General features: G+C 39.3%; 1 protein-coding gene across 2 annotated transcripts in view; it reads left to right on the plus strand.

Annotated features, from left to right (window-relative positions):
* ZNF507 (zinc finger protein 507) overlaps positions 1–20,790 on the plus strand; it is a 38,868-nt gene that overhangs the window by 5,466 nt on the left and 12,612 nt on the right. For both annotated transcript variants that reach the window (XM_058529063.1, XM_058529062.1), the window contains 3 exons: positions 1,547–3,681; positions 5,451–5,568; positions 9,215–9,329. In XM_058529063.1, the coding sequence (XP_058385046.1) occupies positions 1,549–3,681; positions 5,451–5,568; positions 9,215–9,329 (2,366 nt within the window). In that variant the 5' untranslated portion in view covers positions 1,547–1,548. The remainder of the gene's footprint in view (positions 1–1,546; positions 3,682–5,450; positions 5,569–9,214; positions 9,330–20,790) is intronic.

The following is a 20,790-nucleotide window of genomic DNA, read 5'->3' on the forward strand; positions in this document are numbered from 1 at the left end:
TGTAAGGCTGTGAAAGGCGTTCCCTGCCATGAGTGCAGTTAGAGGGGGAAAAGAGAAAAAAGCTGATCACATAGGGCAGAGTGTTAGGAAGGAGGGAAGAAGTAGTACTGAAGAAGCCGAGAGTAGAACGTTTGCGTTTTTGCCTGATGTGGACCCAGATATAGAAAGCTAGTGTGCCAGAAAGAGTAGAAAATGAGAGGAAAAGCCATAACTGCTGCCAAGAGTTAGTATGGGAGAACTGGCACTGAAGCAGGTCAGAGCACTGGTCGGGTCTGGCAGGAGTTTAGGTATGATCTTGGCAGGGGCTAAAGGGCCCTGTTATGTTGATTCAGCCACCTGGGCGAAGAGGAGCCATAATTCACCTCCTAAAGTAAGAATTCAGGGCCTCTGACTGGGGTTTAAGAATAGTATGGTCTTTGGTCTATAGCTAGTGCCACTAAAAATTTCCCTGGCATTTACTGAATGTTGTGAGTAAGATCCCAGAATGCACCTAAAATGTGGAAAAACAAAACTTGTTGCTGGAAAAAAGCCTACACTTAAAAATGTGATCCAAGTCAACAAATTAATCTCACTTTAAGCCAAAGGAAATGTTTGAAATGAAAGTACTGCCAGGAATAGAGTATTCAAGATTTAGGCTGAAAGATATTATGAGTATTTTATGTTTAGTGACTTCCTTGGCCATAACGCATTACTAGAACCTACAGATAACCCCTTCTAAGAACTCTGTTCGTATTTAGACTTCAAACACAACTAGGATATCAGTTTTTTCCTTCTCTGATGCCCCTTTCCCTTTCAGGAAAAAAAATACTTACGTGTGTGAGAGTAATAATTGACCGCTAATATGACCTCCAGAAAAAAACCACAGCATGGTTTGTGGTTTATCTTCAGGAAGATAAATTAAAGGAAGTAAAAGAAGGAACTGGATCATTGCTTTTATTTAGTTTCATTTGCATAGTACTTCTCAAAGTTTACTATGCCCTTTACAATAGGTTACATGACTATATTTTCACAATTCCAAAGCTTTGGGGAGGAAAAACCTGAAATTTATGATTTTAGTAATAAAACTACAATTATATTTGATGTAAGAAATTGTCTCCCAAGAATTGTATCAGTCATGTATTGGCTTTACAGAATGGTATTTCATAGTAACTTGAGGTGGTTCCACATGCCCTGGGCATGGCTGTGTTCCTTCAATCAAGGAATAGGAGTCATTTGTTTTGGCACTGTGCAAAAAACGGGAACTATTGATTGGGTCTAGCTAGATGTCTAGAGGAAAGAAAGTGAAGAAAAAAGGAGATGCACATTGTTAAAGTCATTTCCAAAGAAAGAAATGAAGGATGGAAAGATCTCCGTCATCAATTTTGACAGGAGATGGCATTCCAGAGAGAAATTCTGAACAATTTAGCTCTCTATGGGGAATGCAAGGTATGTTGATATGGAGCTCCCAGGTTAGAAAATACTTAGAGTAGCTTAGATTTCCTGAATTACAAACCTGTAATTATCCTGTAACCTGGCATTTCTTTCTGTTGTATATTATCCTTTTTAGATATGGAAGAAAGCAGCAGTGTTACCATGTTGGTGCCAGATCTTGGAGAACAGGAAGCTATATTGACTGCTGAAACTGTCATCAGTTCATCACTGGAAATTGATGAACAAAGAAAAGCTAAAACAGATCCATTAATCCATGTTATCCAGAAGTTAAGCAAGATAGTGGAACATGAAAAGTCGCAAAAATGTCTTTTAATTGGGAAAAAACGCTCACGTTCAAGTGCTGCAACGCGCTCTCTTGAAAGCCAAGAACTTTGCGAGATTCCAGCTAAAGTAACCCAGTCCCCTGCTGCTGATATTAGAAGGGCTGAGATGTCGCAAATACATCTTACCCCTGACTCTCTTGCCCAGAATGATGGGAAGGCTATGTCTTACCAGTGTAGCCTTTGTAAGTTTCTGTCATCATCTTTTTCTGTGTTAAAAGATCATATCAAGCAGCATGGTCAGCAGAATGAAGTGATATTAATGTGCTCAGAGTGCCATATTACATCTAAAAGCCAAGAGGAACTTGAAGCGCACGTGGTAAATGACCATGAGAACAACGCCAACAGTCCCACTCAATCCAAAGCCCAAGAGTGCATAAGCCCCTCCAACTCTTTGTGTCAGAGAACCACAGAAAGAAATAATGACACCACTCCTGACATCCCAGTAAGTATGGACAATCCACAAGCTCATACTGCCCAAGCTGCGTCCATGGCAGAAATGGGTAGGAGGAAATGGTACGCGTATGAGCAGTATGGCATGTACCGATGCTTGTTTTGTAGTTATACTTGTGGCCAGCAGAGAATGTTGAAAACACATGCTTGGAAACATGCTGGGGAGGTTGACTGCTCCTATCCAATCTTTGAAAATGAAAATGAGCCGCTAGGCTTGCTGGATTCTTCGGTGGCTGCCACACCTGGTGGGGTTGATGCAGTAGTCATTGCTATTGGAGACAATGAACTGAGTATCCACAACGGGCCATCAGTACAAGTGCAGATTTGCAGCTCAGAACCGTTATCATCCTCATCTCCTTTAGGACAGAGTGTGGAAGGGGGAGTTCATCTCAGTCAGTCAGTTCCCCTTGACCCTAACGAGGAAGAGACGCTGGAGGTGGTTTCTGATGCGGAGGAGAATCTGGCTGCTGACAGCCTGCTTTCATCAGCACAGAAAATCATCAGCAGTAGCCCACATGAAAAAGGTCATGTCAACGTGATAGTGGAACGGTTGCCAGGTGCTGAAGAAACCCTTTCACAGAAACATTTCCTCATGAATGCTGAAATTGAAGAAGGGAAAAACCTGAGCCCCACAGAAGCCCAGACTGGGTGTGGAGGAAGAGATGAAGTTTATCGTGCTGATAAATGTACTGTTGATATTGGGGGGCTGATCATAGGCTGGAGCAATCCAGAGAAGAAAGACAGCGAGTTACTAAATAAAGGACTGGCTCCTGATGAGAATGCCCCACCAGGCCGAAGAAGGACAAATTCTGAGTCTCTGAGACTACACTCGTTAGCTGCAGAAGCCCTGGTCACCATGCCTATAAGAGCTGCAGAGCTAACAAGAGCCAACCTTGGGCACTATGGGAATATAAACCTTTTAGATCCCGATACCGGACAAAGGCAAGTAGATAGTACATTGGCAGCATATTCTAAAATGATGTCACCACTTAAAAACTCTTCGGATGGATTAACTAGTTTTAACCAAAGCAACTCTACCTTGGTTGCACTCCCAGAGGGAAGGCAGGAATTGTCAGATGGTCAAGTAAAAACCGGCATCAGCATGTCCTTACTCACTGTAATTGAAAAATTGAGGGAAAGGACAGACCAGAATGCTTCAGATGATGACATTTTGAAAGAGTTGCAGGATAATGCCCAATGCCAACCCAACAGCGATCCAGGTTTGTCAGGAAGCAGTGTAGTGGAATACATCCCTAATGCTGATCGACCCTACCGCTGCCGCTTGTGTCACTACGCAAGTGGTAACAAGGGCTACATCAAGCAGCACTTGCGAGTCCATCGACAGAGACAGCCGTATCAGTGTCCTATCTGTGAGCATATAGCTGACAACAGCAAAGATTTGGAGAACCACATGATCAACCACTGTAAAACGAGAATATACCAGTGCAAGCAGTGTGAAGAATCTTTCCATTATAAGGTAAGCATTGGTTCATGAAGTCATTCAGAGAACCGTAGAATCTTAGAGCAAAGAGTGAACTTTGTAGATAATAGTCCAGCTGCTTCATTTCATAGATAAGGAAACTGAGGCCCAGAAGAGTTTGATAATTTGCCCAGGGGATCCCGAATAATTCATATGAAAGTTGGGATGGAAGTCTAGGTCGTCAGAATTTCTGGTGTAGGATTCTTTTCCCTGCCTGCCACTGCCTGAACAGCCTCTGTGTTTATTGCTTTAGTGTTTTAGTGTGTATATCTTTTTTAAAAAGTATTGGTTTTAAGTTGTAAGGGAATTACAAGAGAATGTATGGTGGAGGGACATCATATACACATTTGACTTACACAAATTTAATTCTACATTATCCATGCAAAAAATATCTGTTTTTCATCTTACATGGCCCCAAAATGCAAGTCATTCACTTCAGCTGCTACACAACCAACCAACCAGTGATTTGTATCATTGCAGAAGGAAAAATGGGCTGTATGGTACTTAATGAAAGACTACAGTGGAAGTAGAGCCATGTATGTTATGTTTTATGGGCAGTTTAAAGGACTCTGACTGTGATTTTCATCTTGTGCGCTACCTTAAAACCAACAACCAGCATGAAATGCTGTTTTTGTAAAAGAAACTTGGATTCACTGAATCATTGATTTTGAACTTTTATTCTTCAGTGTGCCAGTTAACTGTTTGAAAAATTTAAAAAATGTATCCTTAAGGTCTAACTGGGATGTAGACTTTTTCTCTCAGATTACCCAGAGTTGGGGCCTAGCTGGTGGTAAAAAGGTAACAGGAATAAAAAAGCCTTTGAGTCTGAGATTCACCACCTGCTTGGATTGCCCTCCTGGAATTCAGAAATGGCCTCAGGCCACTGCATAAGTAGTGCTTCCAAATGGCCTGCAAAAGCAAGTTCCAGAAGTTTCCAGGATTTTCTTGTTTTTTGTTTTTTTGTGAGGAAGATCAGCCCTGAGCTAACATCCATGCTAATCCTCCTCTTTTTGCTGAGGAAGACCGGCTCTGAGCTAACATCTATTGCCAACCTTCCTCCTTTTTTCCCCCAAAGCCCCAGTAGGTAGCTGTATGTGACAGTTGCACAGCCTTCTAGTTGCTGCATGTGGGATGCAGCCTCAGCATGGCCAGAGAAGCAGTGCGTCGGTGCGCGCCCGGGATCCGAACCCGGGCCGCCAGTAGCGGAGCGCGTGCACTTAACTGCTAAGCCACGGGGCCGGCCCTCCAGGATTTTCTTTTGCTATTGTACTCTTGACTGATGGGGGTGGACGTGGAGGAGGAAGATGTACTTGGAGGAGCTGTTCCAGTTAGGTCTCTCTTACACATTTAGTTGATATTCGCAAGCAAAAGTTAGCAGGAGTCCAGCAGTTAACTATGATTGGATTTATTTTTCTGAAAGTGTTGAGTTATTCTGAATACTCTGCTCTTTCATCCTATGGGCCTGCCAGCGGTTCAGTATGCATGCACATGCCATGCATAAACACCTCCTGAGACAGCGGTGGCTTCCTTCTGGAGAATGTGAAAAGGGGAACTGCCTTTTTGATGAGATTGTGATTTCCCTAGTATATTTCTTTCCATAAACTGTCAAATGTGTCAAATTATCTTTTAGCACTTTTGATTTTAGAATACTGGTAGTGTGTTCTAGATACAGGGCCATGAAAGCAATTAACTCCTTCTATAGCCTCCTAATAACTGTGCAAGTGTATTTATTGAAAATTACATGTTAATTTCTCTCAATTTTTTAGAGTCAACTGAGGAACCATGAGAGAGAGCAACACAGTCTTCCAGATACCTTATCAATAGCCACTTCTAATGAGTCAAGAATTTCCAGTGAGTCAGCTGATGGAAAATGTGTTCCAGAAGGTATCCATGCATTTTTTTATATAGGCTTCACTGGCTAGCATATGAAGTAAAAAATACCCTTAGTTGTCATGTGGGTAATTTGTAGGACTAATGCTGCTTATATTTTTTTCTGTTTTTTTACTATGTATGTGAGTGAATCTTATCTCTGTTCCTGAGGAAATTCCGAGTTCTAAATGAAGTACTGTGTTAGTAACTACTCAGCTTCAACTGTGTAGGTAGATATTACCTTGAAATTTATGCTGTCCTGTAAGAGCCAAGTACAACATAAACCTTTAGGTGACATACGAGCAAGGCAGGGAAGCTGCAGCATGGAAAGCAAGCCTCCTCTCCCTCTCTCAGTATGGTTGACCCAGTGAGAACATAGCTTTTGCAGATGGTAGGCCCCCACCTCAAACTTTAACTGAGGCTTCCTGCTGTGGTCTTATTCCTATCCAAGTATGACTGCCAGATTTCATCTGCATTATTTAAAAAAAAAAACACCACCACAAGATCTTTTTATGTACTAGTTAGGTACCAGTTGGCCGAGTTTCTGCTAATAGGAATATTAGAATCAAAAGATTTAATTAGAGTTCCATGAAAAGGCGGATGCCACATCCGGAGAATTAGGGAAAAGTGTAATAAGCTGTGCTTCCTTGCATCAGCTCACTTCAATTGATATACTTTAAATGTCTCAAGTGTGGTACATAGTGTTTATGGGAAATAAAACATATTGGGGTGACTTTCCTTTTTAGATTTCCTAAGAATTAAAGTTAGAAACAACTGCAGAGTAAAATGTTTTACCATAATGTTTCATTAAATTATACCCCAGAAAGCATAACTGATTCTAGAATGTTTCTGAAAGAACTGATTTTGACACCACTGTAGCACCAAAATTCCCTTGTCAAACAGATGTCATCTGTGTAAAACTATTCAAAACAAAAGGAGTTTATGACATAGCATCTGTTTCTGCGATAGATGGCTGAGCTAAAACAGTTTTGTTTCCTTTTTACAAAATAGCCCTAAATGCCTCCTTTTATTTTAATTCATTATGTTTCCATATCCCCTTTAAAGGAGACATTAAAACATTGGATATCATTGGATCATAAATCCCTAATGAAGGAATAAAGTAAGTACTACTCAGTGGCACCACCTGCGGTTAATACCATTGGTGGAGTATGTCTCTTCTAGGGCCATCTTCAAAAGCAATAATTTAAAACTGTGCAAATGGGTTAACAAATTAGAACTCCTGCTTTTAATAGAAAAGATTAAAATGTCAGCTCAAAATTAAAATAACCAGCTTGAGCTTTCCGTTAGCATCTGTCCACCATATTCCATTTTGCAGCCTCTTTTCTTTGTGGGTCATACTCTGTTTCTTAGGGTTAAGTGTATGGGTTTTAAATTGCTTGCCATTCCTTTTTTCCTCCCCTTTGGCTCCATTTGCGTTTCTCTGTTATAGTAGTATAACAGTTCAATGACTGCTAATCTCCTGTATACTGACACCTATACTGATATTTTATTAATTCAGTAGGAGATCTTTTGAAGTCTGGTTGTCGGGCCAAAGTACAAGTTTTTAGCTCACAAAGAAGGTAAAAATAGTATCTGTTTTATTAAAATGTCTTTAACCATTTAGTAAACTTATTAAACAAGTAGAGATGGAGGGGCTTCTGTGGTCCCCAGTGTCTGTCCATTTTGATAGCACAGAGAACTTAGGACATGTTCTCCACTCAGAGATCCGGTGTAATGTACCTCAGACATTTGTCCTGCCAGAAGGCGTGGAGTCCCCGTCAAATGAGCTGGACGGTGCGCTAGGTGCTGGGAGTACAGTGAAGGCCTCACCGTCTTTGAGGAGCCTAGCCCAGTGAGGGAGACAGCTGTGCTGACGGGCGTGTCAGCAGACACCACGGGGCCTCTAGTAGAGCCACAGGCAAAGCACCTTCATATGGTGTTTCTTCATGAAATTTATTGAATTATTCTTTATTGCAAACCTGCCATTTGCCAAGCCCTGGGGATTCAGTGTAAACAAAACAGGTACATCGCTAGCTGCAGGGAGTCTATAGCAAGTGACAGGTCAGACTTGATGCCAACATGCAGGAAACGTAGAGACTGGTGAAGGAAAAATACACAGTGCCCCTGGGCTTCCTAAACCATGCTGGGAGGTTCCACTACTCCGTTTTGTAGATGAGAAAACTGAGTCCTCAAGAGGTAAAATAATTTGCCTGTGATCACACTGGTACTAAATGGCAGAGCAAGGACTCAGCCCAAGTTTGTGAACTTTAAATCCAATATTCTTTCCATTGGAAACAGTTGCTTGAAGTAGCACAGGCTCTCATTCTGTGCTATATTAAGTTTTTCCATCTGTCATTTTTATTAGTTGTCATTGATCTGTAATATTTCTCACACAAAACCATTATCCAATATTTCACATTTCATTTTTGCAGTGTTTTTTTTAAAACTGTATTTGGAACAGTGCCACTTATAATCAAGTCCAAGTTTTTAACCTACCAATTAAGAGCAATGCTTAGATTATAATTATGATTAGTATGTATGTTAATGTTACAGATTTATACCAGGAAATTAGGACATTTTGTTCTACTTGGCAAAAGTAGTTATTAGCAAAAGAAAATTTCAATTTTAGAAAGCTTAAATTTAACTTACGGATTTTCTCTGTTTTGTTAAAATTTCAGTGTGGGTTTGCTTTTGTACGACCAGTTGTACTTAGCTGCGCTGTGCACTGGTGTTCCACCCAAGCTTGCTCCCCGCTCTGCCTCATGCTGCAGCTTCCATGCTTGCTTTGTTCCTGAGTGCAAAGCAGCCAGGCTGTGAATGGCCTGTGGACTTTATGCTGACACGGGTGTAAATCACTGAATATCTTCAGGAATAGTTTCATATGATCAAGTCATTCGGCTTGTACTGTCTCAAGCTTACCCTGATTTGAATTACTCAGCTCTCTTGTTGCAGAGTGAGTTTAGTAACGTGGCCTATTTCCATTGGATCCATGTTTCCTGGATTTCAGAGAGCTGCATATTCATGTTAGTCAAGACCTTTGTCCTTGTGACCTGTCAGTTTACTAGATAGAATAGACTGCATTGTATGGAACTGAATAATTTGCACTTGCTTTTCCTTCCATCGTCGCATTGATAGCTGACAGTTATAAATAAAGGAAACCCACAGAGTGAAAAAGCTTTAGGCTTTTTATATTGAGTTTGTTATATATGCTTTGTAGCCATACTTTATAATATTGGATTATAGTATTAAATTACAGCTTATTGGCAAATCAGTGTTTCCTTAAGACAATTTATCCAATATTGATTAAACTAACACGTTTCAAATTAACAGTGTATCTCTGGTTCATTCAGCTACTACAGTCAGCAGGGCTGCTGGCATCAAGTTCATTATATTTTAGAATTTTGTATAAGGTTGTGTAGAAACCAACTGAATGTGTCTATGTTTACAAGTCAAGTGATATTCAGTTTGTATCCCCTGATAGTCCAGATGCAGGAGAACCTGTAAAGCCGTGTTCATACTTGTTAACTTCATTAAACAGTGAGAAACCCTTGATTGAAATGTTATACTGTGTGGTGTAAATATTCACTTACAATGGAATGTAAATGCTGCCATTTGAATCTAATCAAAGCATATTGCTAAAACTCTGAAACACTTTGTCTAGGGAATAAGTCTTCAGTCCAGAAACAGTATAGATGTGATGTGTGTGAGTATACAAGTACAACATACGTTGGTGTCAGAAACCACAGACGAATCCATAACTCTGATAAGCCGTACAGGTAAGTGTGATGATCCTAGAGTTGTAATGCTTGTATTAAAATATTTTATAGTAAAGCAAAATATGGAAGTAAGTAATTCATAACACTTGTTTAAACACAGGTTAAACACTAAGAAACTTTCACCTACTGGTTTCATGAGTGTTGTTTAGTTTGTTAAAGAATGTGAACTTCAAGCTTGAGTGTTAGGACAATTAGGCATTTTGTCTAGTTGAAATTCAGGAAGATGTCTATATCAATTTTATTTGGGTATAAATTATCTTAGCAATTTTCAGTGCTTAGACTATATTTCAGTAATTTGGCGGTTAAGTACTCAATATTGCAGCAAAAGATCCTTAAAACTTAAAAGCAATAAAATTCCCTATGAAAGATTCTGTTTTTGAAAATTAATCTATCACGTGTAGAATAAAATAATGTAATTTAATTTTGTTACTTGATTTTTTACAAAAGCCAATTCTAATATCTGTTGTCAGAAAACAGGCATTCTCAGTCGATCAAGATAGGCTGATAAATAGAAATCATTATTTCTTAAACTTTGCTTCTTGAGAGTAAACTACTTGTTTCTGTAAAGATGCATTTTTGCGAAGTTTGGCTGTCACAGAGCTAGACAGCTTGTTCTACTTGTAGACGTGATGGGACATCAGATTCCCACTCAGAGTGAGCCAGTCACCATGGCCAATAGTGCTAGGCCATGGGTGTGAGCTCTCTTAACCTCTTGTCAAAGCTTGTTTCATGTTTTAACTCTCTCCCTTGGTTTTATAGGTACGACACAGGTGAGTGTCGGGAAGTTACTATATTAATATCCAAGTGAACATCTGACAGGCTATGCCTTAAAATGCCATTATTTGATCCCATAGTATGGCACTCTCTCTATATATATGGTTTTAAATATTTAATGTGTGCTTAATTTGCTAACCAGCAGACTTATTTATAATCAACCTTCATTGCAAAGTCTTGTAGCTCTATGGAATGTGTTTGACTTTGCCTCAGTGTCTCTATTTTTATTGAAAGATTTTGCCCCCAAGTATAACGAAAGCTGTTAACCATTGTTAATGATAACTCAGTGCCATAAATTGTAGACAAGTGATAGGTGGTATTTAACATGTATCATTTATGATTTACACTAGGAAGATGTGGGAGAACATGAAGGAAACCGGGGATGCGGGTTCATCTGGTCTGTGGAGAAAGCTTTGCCTTTATATTTTGAGTGTCTTTATTCTTAAATTTAATGACATACTGTGCCAAATTCATATGATCCAGGCAAGAATAACATAACATTCTCTGGATCTAGAATTAGACTGTTTGTTCAAATTCACCGAGAAATATTTATTGAGCAAATACTATGTTCTGGGAACTGTGCTAGGCTCTTACACTACAGTCATCGTAAAAAAGATACCATCCCTGCCATCATGAAGCTTATAGACAAACAGTAAACAAGTAAACTCTGAAATACACAATTATGGTAAATTTATGAGAGAGGTTAATGATTGATTCTGGTTCTGTAGAGGAGAGTTAGATCTACCTGAATAGTCTTACAGCTTAAAGACTCATTTTGATAGCTTTTGGTGTCTTAGGGATTATGTTTTCTTCTGTTCTTAAAATATTCACAGACTCATAGGATTGGTTGTAGTTGTCCTAGGGTCTTCCTCAACATCCTGTGAGAATCCTCTTCCTGTTACAACAGAGAGGTCTCAGTATGTTATTTTCCAAATTTATTCACACTGCACAAAAATGTTGTCATACCACCCCCTCATGTAATTACTACCAACTTTTTCTCGTAACTCTTATTTTCCATCTTTCAAATCTTGTGACTCTTCTCTTAGCTTTCTTTAAATACACATCCCCCTTTGTCTTCATGGGATTCAGAGTCTGCAGAGCATTATGGATTAACATCTTCTGTTCCAATATGTTTCTAGGACTTTCTCTTCATTTTCGTATACTGTTTGCCTTAAGCTGAGCTGGCAAGCATAGTTCTTGATAGCTAATTTAATCTAAATTATCACAGTAATTTTTCTGACTTATATCATATATGCTTCGTTCAGTTTTGCTGCGTGGTACACTTACGGTTAGAGTTTGGGCTTGTTTTCTCAGTCCCTCCGCCATGCATTTCTGATTCCCTGCTTTTTGTTAAGCAACATACTCACAAGTGGTAGTGACTCCCTTTCTTGTAGAGTAAGAGTGCCTTGCTGCACAACTTCTCGTCTTTGCACAAGGGCAGAACAGGTTCATCGTGTTTCTCATGTGCCTGTTATATAATAGATGTTCTGCAGTGTCAATAACTATTCTCTTCTCTTGCCTTTGTTTTTATGTTGCCCTTCCCGTGCTTCGCTGAACCCGTTTGTGTGATCTGGGCAGTGCAGCTTCGTGTCTAAAAGCCCTGGCTCTGGGAGCAAATAGTCCTGGGATTGAATCTGAGCTCTCTGACTTACGGCATTTGTCACCTTTGGGAAAACTGTTTGCCCTCTCTAGGCTTGGTCTTGTCAGTTCTAAAGTGAGGATAATTAAGATACCTGCTTTACAGGACTGTTGTGAGGACTGAAATACCATTCGTAAGGTACTGGCATATAATCTAATAGTTATTGGGCCCAGTTTCTGTCCTCATCCCGTCTCACTGATTTCATTGTCTAATAAAAAAAAAAAAACCCTCTTATCATTTGGGAAACAAAGAGTAATTTTGTTTCTAGCTAGGCAGGCATAGTTTATTAGTTCGTTTTACAAGAGAGATGCTGTGCCCAGGTAGAAATACTGTCACAACTGAGGTCCCCATGCTGCCTTGGGGGCAACCCAGTGTATTGGGAGCACTCATGCTTTAGAGTCTCGGGCCTGGGCCACATACCTCTTGTGCTAACGAGGTGACCTCGGGGGTGTTATTCCAGACTAAGCCTCCTTTCCCATATGAAACTGGGGAGAATACTCCCTGGCTCGTAAAGCTTTGTGAAGGTTGAATGAGATTATATGTATTAAGCACCCGACATGTTACCTGGTGTATTGAAGGGGCTGGTTCCCTTCTTCTGCTCATGAAGTCATGAGGTCATCTCAGAAACCCTGTCTTCAGTACAGAAGGAACAGAGCTGTTTCCATTCCTGTATGAGGACAGGGAAAGATGAGAAAAGCGTCATCCCATCCACATCCTACCAAATGCAGCAAACTTTGTTTTTCAGGGCTTTAATAAGGAGCATTCCATGCAAACCACACACCAATTGTAGTTATACCTGATATTTGTGACATCGACCCCAAAGTTTCTAAAAGGTTCTATTCAGAATTTTCAAATGTTAGATTGTCCTCAGTTTAGTTTAATATTGCAGTATTAGAATTCCCCTAGTTCACATCCCCCAATACCACTTTTGTGAATGACTTGCTAGAGATGGAGAATGGGGCAACAACACATTTTCCTCAGGTTACCAAGTTTCCTTCTGAGTATATGGCATTGAACCCATTTTCCCTTAGAAACACAACCGTATTGGTACTTAGGTTCCAAAACTACACCATGGTGGGGTGGGGGTTGGGAGGGACAATGTGACAAAGTGGGAAGTACACAGCCTTTGGACTAAAGTGCTCAGCACACTGCCTGGCACATAGCAGGTGCTCGGTAAATGTTAACTCATGGTTATCTGTGTACCTCAGTATTCTGCAACTAGAAAATGGGTCTGGTTCTGTAAGTTTATTGTATTTTGAAACTAAATGTATAGTGGTATTACTGTGCCTTTTCTTCCTAAGTAGAAGAGCTGCCCAGATATGTATGTTGAATTTTTTAATAGCCAGTCCAATTTTAATACCCAGTCCAAAAGTACCCAATATTTCCCTAAATGTTTCAAAAATATACTTTTAGACTTAGTTTATTCATATCGGGAGCTAAACAAGGTCCAAACATTGCATCTGATTGATAAGTCTCTTAAGTCTCTCTCTGTCTTTAAAATTTTTAAATAGACTATAATTTAAGGTAGTATATATTCTGAAAATTGTATAAATCATATGTGTACAGCTTGATGAATGGTCACAAATTAAACTTATCCTTATAACTACTCAGACCAAGAAATAAACCGTTGCCAGTTCCTCAGCAGCACCCTCTTCTTGGGTCTTCCACTCACTAGCTACCCACCTCCTCCTTCCCCGGGTAACCACCATCTTGACTTCTACCATCATAAATTAGTTTTGCCTGTTTTTGAACTTAGTAGAAATGAAATAATACAGTACATATTCTTGTATGTCTGGCTTTTTTCACTCAGCATCATTGTATGTAATTCAATGTAGAACTAATGCATTCCTTTTCATTGCTATATAGTAGTCCATTGTAAGACTACCACAATCCATTTATTCATTTTACTATTGATAGATATTTGGATTATTGCCAGATTTCCCCCCGTTATGAATAATGCCATTTTGAACATTCTTTTACATGTTTTTTGGTGTGTATATGAAATGAGTCCATTCTCATTGGGTTTATACCTAGGAGTGAAATATCTGGGTAACAGGGCATGCCTGTATGGTCAGTTTTGGTATGTATTATCAACATTTATCTAAAATGGTTATGCCAATTGATAGTGGTTGTGCCAGTTCATTTCCTTAGCAACACTTTGTATTGTCAGTCTTTAATTTTGATCACTCTGGTAGGTGTCTGGTGGTATGTTGTTGTGGTTCTAATTTGCATTTCCCTGATAATTTGTGAGGCTGGGCATCTTTTCATTTGTTTATAGGCTATTTGTAGCCCATTTCTTTATTGGGTCGTCTGCCTGTTTCTTACTCATCTGCAGCAGTTCTCTATATAGTCTAAGTGCAAGTCCTTTGTCTGTTATATATATTGCACATATCTTCTCCTAAGCTGTAGCTTACCTTTCTACTCTCAGCAGTGTTTTTTGATAAACAGAAATTTCTAGTTTTAATGTAGTCAGATTTATTAATCTTTTTCTTTGTGGTTAGGGCTTCTGATGTTGATTTTTGAAATAACCTGGTGAGTCAGGAAGATGATGAGGTAAAGTGTGTGCTTATAAAACAATGAGCTTGATTTTCAGGGATGCACATCGGGTGGGCCAAAAGCTTACGTGTTAATGAGCCTGATTTTCTAATATGGCACCAAAACTGAAAAAAAATCTCAAAACAAAAAACCCAGAAAGGTTTTAAGCAGTGGAAATGACATTTTGGAATGACATGGTTGCCTCTCAGTGTGGTCAGTCCTTGTATAAAGTCTGGTCTTTACATAAATATAAATATATTAGAAATGATAATCATAGTTAACATGTTTTAGAACATTTTTCGTGGGCCAGGCAATGCGCTAAGCACTCGATATGTGTCAGCTCACTTAATCTGGACAACAGCCCAGTCCTTAGGAACATTACTATTCCATTTTCATAGATATGGAAACCGAGGCTGGATAGATAAAACAACTTTCCCCAGGTCTCACAGGTGGCAGAGCTAGGGCTTGAACCCTTGCTCCTGTCAGCTGTGCCACTCTGCCTGTCTCTGCTATGCCAGAGAGAACTCGTCATGAGGCGTACTGCTGCTCATTACCAACCTCCCCGCCCCCAACTTAGTGGTGTAAAACAGCAGCTGTTTTATCATGCTGAGGGATTCTGTGGTCCAGGAATTCAGAAGGGGACTGTCGGGATGGCTTGTCACTGTTCCATAAGGTCTGGGGCCTCAGCAGGGAAGACTCGAAGGCTGGAGGTGACTCAGACAGCTAGGGGTTGCAGTCATCTGAAGGCTCCCTCACCAGGCTGCTGGCTGATGCTGGCTGTGGCTGGGGCCTCAGCTGGAACACATAACACATCTCTCCACGTGGACTTTTCGAGTGTGCTGGTTCCAAAACTGAATGCTTAGATAAGAAGTAGGCCAAAGCTGTATTACCTTGTATGACCTACCCTTAGAAGTCCTAGACCATCACTTCCACCATGGTTATAGACTTCTTAAGTCTCTTTTAATCTGAAGTGTGTTGAATCTTTAGTGAATTGTGTTGGCTTCGGGAAAAATTCTTCGGGTCTTTGAAAAACTTGAATTTGTTTTAATGAAAACAGTTTAGCAGATAGCATAATTTGGAGGGAAAAATATATTTTATTTTGAAGGGATGAACTGAAGGAGTTTGTTTTTCACAGTAGCATAAAGACTTCTTGGGTTCCTCACAAAATTTGAAGTGGCCACTTCTCTGGGCCTTAGTTATTTATTCCTTTAAAAGCATAGGGAGCGAATTGAACGTGATAAGACGAACGCTACTGCAAAATTTCTAGTGAAATCTTTTTGTGTATGTTCAAATTGTCGGTGAGGGGAAAAATCTCTACCCTTCTTGTGTTCATATGGCTGGTTTAATACTAAAATTGACCCAAGACCAGATTAACAGAAGAAAAACCCAATTTAATTACTTATGCACAGCAAAATCATTAAAATGGTGCTTCAAGAGTGAACACAGCAGGCAGTATATATATATATATCTTTTACACAAGGAAATAATAAATTTGTGAGGAATGACAGGAAAAAGAAACTTAGATTTGGGGTATGTCATAAGAGAGGAATTTAAGCAGAGTTTAGGCTTGGGGAAGTAAATTAGCAAGGTTTGTTTATATCTGCTTCTTGGCCCAGAATTCCCTAGCTCTGGTGATAAGGATGCAGGGAGAGCACCTTTCACGTGGGAAACTCATCTCCTGCTTCAGGGGGACTGAGCAGGAGGGTCAGCCTGCCCTTTGTGCTTCTCAAGCAACTTGAATTCGAGACAGTCGGAATGCCATTGTGGAAGATTTGGGGGCAGCCTGCTCTGGGTCACAACAGATTACACTCAGGTCACCTCAAATCTTGCAGGACATCAGGTTATGCTTTCTTTCGCCTAACCCGTCAAGCCACTTGTTCCTAATTGAATCAGACCTGGAATAAGGTCCAAGTAAGGTCCTAGCTCAGGGAAACAGGGTGTTTTAACCACATCCTTATCTCCCTGGGATTCTGGGTCTAAAGTAACTAACCCATTGGCAATAGGAGAAAGCCTTTAGAAAAACTGAGTCCAGGTTTTTTAGCCAGATATTGAGAAGCCTTTGGTTTTCCGATGTAAAATGTTTTCTGCAGCATCAAGCAATTAACTCAGTTCTCAGTGGACACTGACCAGGTGTTCTACAAATTTAACTCAGTTCTCACACTATGTGCCTGGAGATGGCATCAGATCCCACCGTTAAGGGCTCAGTCCCACAAGACTGCCCCCACTTCAGATGCCACTCGCAAGTCCAGGTTGTCACCTGTGCTTCTGACCAACTAGCTGTAAATCGGAGGTTCCTATGACCCCCTCCTCAGGTTTGATTAATTTGCTAGAGTGGCTCACAGAACTCAGGAAACCAGTTTACTTATATTTACCAGTTTATTATAAAGAACACTGATGAGGGGCTGGCCCTCTGGCTTGGTGGTTAAGTACGTGCATCTACTGGGGCTTTGGGGGAAAAAATAAATAAATAAAATTCTAGAACACTGATGAAAAGCGGATGAAGAGGTACACAGGGCCAGGCCCATGAGGGGCGGAGCTTCCATGCCCTCTCTGGGCTTGCCACTCTTCCAGCACTTCACGTGGTCACCAGCCTGGGAGCTCTTTGAACCGTCCTTTTGGGTTTTATGTAACTGTTGTTACGCAGGCATGACTGATGAGATCATTGGCCATTGCTGATTGAACCCTATCTCCAGCCCTCTCTCCTCCCCAGGGGGTGGGACTGAAAGGACCAACCCTCAGTCACATGGTTGGCTCCTCTGGCAACCAGCCCCCGTTCTTAGGTGCTTTCCAGAAGTCACTCATTAACGTAACACAAGACACCTTTAGGTTCTCAACATTTAGGAAATTCCAAGGGTTTTAGGAGCTCTGTGCCAGAAACTAGGACAAAGACCAAATATATATTTCTTGTTATAAATCACAATATCACAGGTTTCTACATGGGCTTTCTTTTGATTGCCAAAATAGCTTTCTTGCATCGGGAAGAAATAATTTTTCATACATGTGGGTTGCATTTTATTGGTTGCCATAGAAATTGTGTTCATTCTGGCATTCCAAAGCTTTGGTCCAGCCTTATTTACAGGCTACACTAGGAGACCAGCAACCCAGCTGTTAGATTGTTCCCTTTTGTCCTCAGGTCACATGTATAACTTGATGACTTGAATAATTGAAGTACCAAATGGCTCTATCATCAGGAGCATCAGGCAGTTCCACTAAAGGAGCAAACAAACTTGTGATAGGTGGCGCCATATAAATGTGCTGCCGCTATTGTGTCAATAGAGTTTTCTTTTGGTTTGCTTTGGTTTGATGTTTTTGCCCAGTGTATGGGGTCATTGGAAATATGGATGTTGCTGGTCTGTTGGTGACATGATTAGAAACCCTCTGTTTCAAAACATGTGTTCTCTGCTTTCTCTAGGTACTACATGTATAGTACAGGTTGGTATAGAGTCAACTGTTCATTTTCTGACTCAGCAAAACATATGGTCATGTAGTTTACATATTCAGGAAAGAAGATAGACAATAAATAAGAAAACAAGATAATTTCAGAAAATAAGTTCAGGGAAGTGAATAAAACAGGATGATGGTATAATAATGGTTGGCTCTAGTTTTTTTAACTAAGAGAATTTTGTTTTGTTGGGGAACTTGTACAGGGAATTGCTCCATGGAATTGTATAGGGAAAAGTGGAAAGGGAATGGAAAATGAAAAAATAATACTTTAGCTAAAGGAAACATATTCTAAAAAAGGGAGTAAAAATAGATTTAAGCCACTGGTACATAACTTTGAAGTTGAGGTTCTTTGTAGTATCCCTCCTCCTCTGATCATTTAGTAAGTACTTAACCTTCCGTATCAGTTTGTTCCCATGTTTTTTTCATACTTAGATCTTTTAATGAATATTCATCATTTTAAGTGTCCCTTCAGAATGGTCTTTGTAGCAGGCTGAGGAGGGTGCTAATAGAATAGGGCTGAGTTGTTCAGTACACTGCTTTTGTTTTTTTTCTCCCTCTCTTTAAAAAAGATTTTAAGGATTTCTTCATATTAAAGGATATTGATTAACTGAGTCAGCAAGTTTACAGAAATAAGTCTTTGTCCAATAGAGTGGGAGAGAAAAATTTGAAAAGACTACTGCAAGACAGTAAAAGGCTTTATCTTTATCTATATACATTGTTTACATAGGCAAGCTAATTGAATTATTAGCAAAGAGCATTTCAGACAGTGAATAATATTTCACTGTAAATTTTTTAGCTAGTCTCAAACTCTTAGACCTTAAGGTGTGCTTGTCCTCCACAAACTATTCTAAAAATAATTGGAGCATTTACTTCTGGAATATATGATTCGCTACTCAGATATCCATTATTAATTTAAATTTACTTATTTCATTAGACCTGGTTTTTGCCTGTGGTAATAAATATTGACAGATCAAAAGCCTTAAAAATGGCTATGTCCTACAGTTCAGGAATGGTCTTACCTCTGGGAAAGGAAGAGGAGGCAGTCAAGCTGGGCACATAGGGAGTTTCAAAGGTGTATTGGTAATATTCCATATCTTAACTATGGGTGTCCATTTTTTCTTTATTATTCTTAAAGATCCTGGGAGTGGGGGAGATGGACTTTATCCTATATAGTAATCAGTGATGCATTTAGATGTAGAAGATATTTGTTACAGGATTGTTTATAATGTTAAAAAGATTGAAGACATTCTAATTCTAATAGTAGAATGGTTAAATTATGATATTATGTTATATTAGGATGGAACATTATACTCCATTGAAAATGTGTAACTTTTAACTTGAGAAAATGCTTATAAAACATTGTCAAAAATAGGATTAAAAATCTATAGTATCATTCCACTTTTGCTTCAGATCTACATATGTACATTTAAAAAGACTGATGGAAAGTTATGCAAGGAAGTTTTTAAAATCTGTATTTGTACTTGCCTGTATATTCCATTTTTGTGTAAGGACTATAGATTATATAATCAGAAAAAAATTTTTAATAAAGGCAGCGTTTGCTGACCAGTTGAGCAGGACAGAAATTGGCTTAGCAATTTAAACTAAACTGGAGGGGCTCGCATTTTAGACAGCATAGCAAACTAGATCACTTGAACAACGCTCTCAATAAAGATAACTAAAATGTTGGGTAAATACGAAAAACAACATTTAAATGTATAGCAATCTTTCAGGGAATTCGAGAAACTGCAGAGGTAAGAATCAAAGTAAAGCAGGTATCCTGTAAGGTGAATGAGCTATACCCATCAACATGGATAAATCTCAGAAGGACTGAGCTAAGATAAAGGAGCAAGTCACACAGGAATGCATGAAGTATGATTCTATTTAAATGCTCAAAAACATGCAAAACAACAATTGTTTAGGGATACATATAGGTAGAACTAAGAAAAAGTTAGCAAATCATACAATACAAATTCAGGAAAGTGATTCCTCTTTTAGGGAGGAAGAGATATGAAATCTTGGAGGAACCCAGAGAGCTCTTAAGGTAGGGGTAATGTTCTCCTTAAGCAGGTATTATGTACACCGTGTTTATTATCATTATTTTTTTTTTTCCTGAGGAATATTCGCCCTGAGCTAACATCCATTGCAAATCTTCCTCTTTTTGCTTGAGGAAGATTCACCCTGGACTAACATCTGTGCCAGTCTTCCTCTGTTTTGTATGTGGGTCGCTGCCACAGCATGGCCACCGATGAGGGGTGTAGGTCTGCGCCTGGGAACTGAACCCAGGCTGCTGAAGCAGAGCGTGCCGAACTTAACCACTAGGCCACAGGGTCGGCCCCGATTATTATTTTTTAAATTGCATATACACCTTATACCACTCTTATATATAATGAATTTCACACAAAAGAACATTTTTTCAATTGTATATGCAAATTAAACCGAATTCTATGGGAGAAGTGGTGGTAAGGAAATGAAATTAAGTATGTGGATTTCGTAGTTTAATTTCTTACTTGTTGTTTTGAATGGGTAATACATACATGCACATATGAACTTTAGAATCAACTCGTCTGATTTCATCTTAAAATAATTCTGTTGTTATTTGTATTGGAATCATGTTAAGCCTCTAGATTAGTTTAGAAAGAATTGACAACTTTATATATACAAGGTATGGGCTTTTCCATTTGTTAAAGCCTCGGTAGCATTTAAAGTTGTCTTCATATATATTATTGTGTACATTTCTTGTTTCATACGTGTGTATGTCCACACACACATATGTGTGTGTATATATGTATCAGGTAGTCCTTGGTTTGTACAATAGCATGGGACTGTAAATATGACCATGCAAGCTGAAACCATACAAAGCAATCTTAATAATCAATGGTGAAAATTACAATTGTTCCAAGACCTTTAAATTTTAATTAATTTTTATTGAAGTAACATTGTTTTATAACATTATATAAATTTCAGGTGTACATCATTATATTTCAACTTCTGTGTGGACTACATCATGTTCACCACCAAAAGCCTAGTTCCATAGGTCACTGTATATATATACCCTTTTATTCCTTTTGC

Source organism: Diceros bicornis, chromosome 34, assembly GCF_020826845.1.
Source record: "Diceros bicornis minor isolate mBicDic1 chromosome 34, mDicBic1.mat.cur, whole genome shotgun sequence".
In the NCBI taxonomy this organism is placed as follows: Eukaryota; Metazoa; Chordata; class Mammalia; order Perissodactyla; family Rhinocerotidae; genus Diceros; species Diceros bicornis.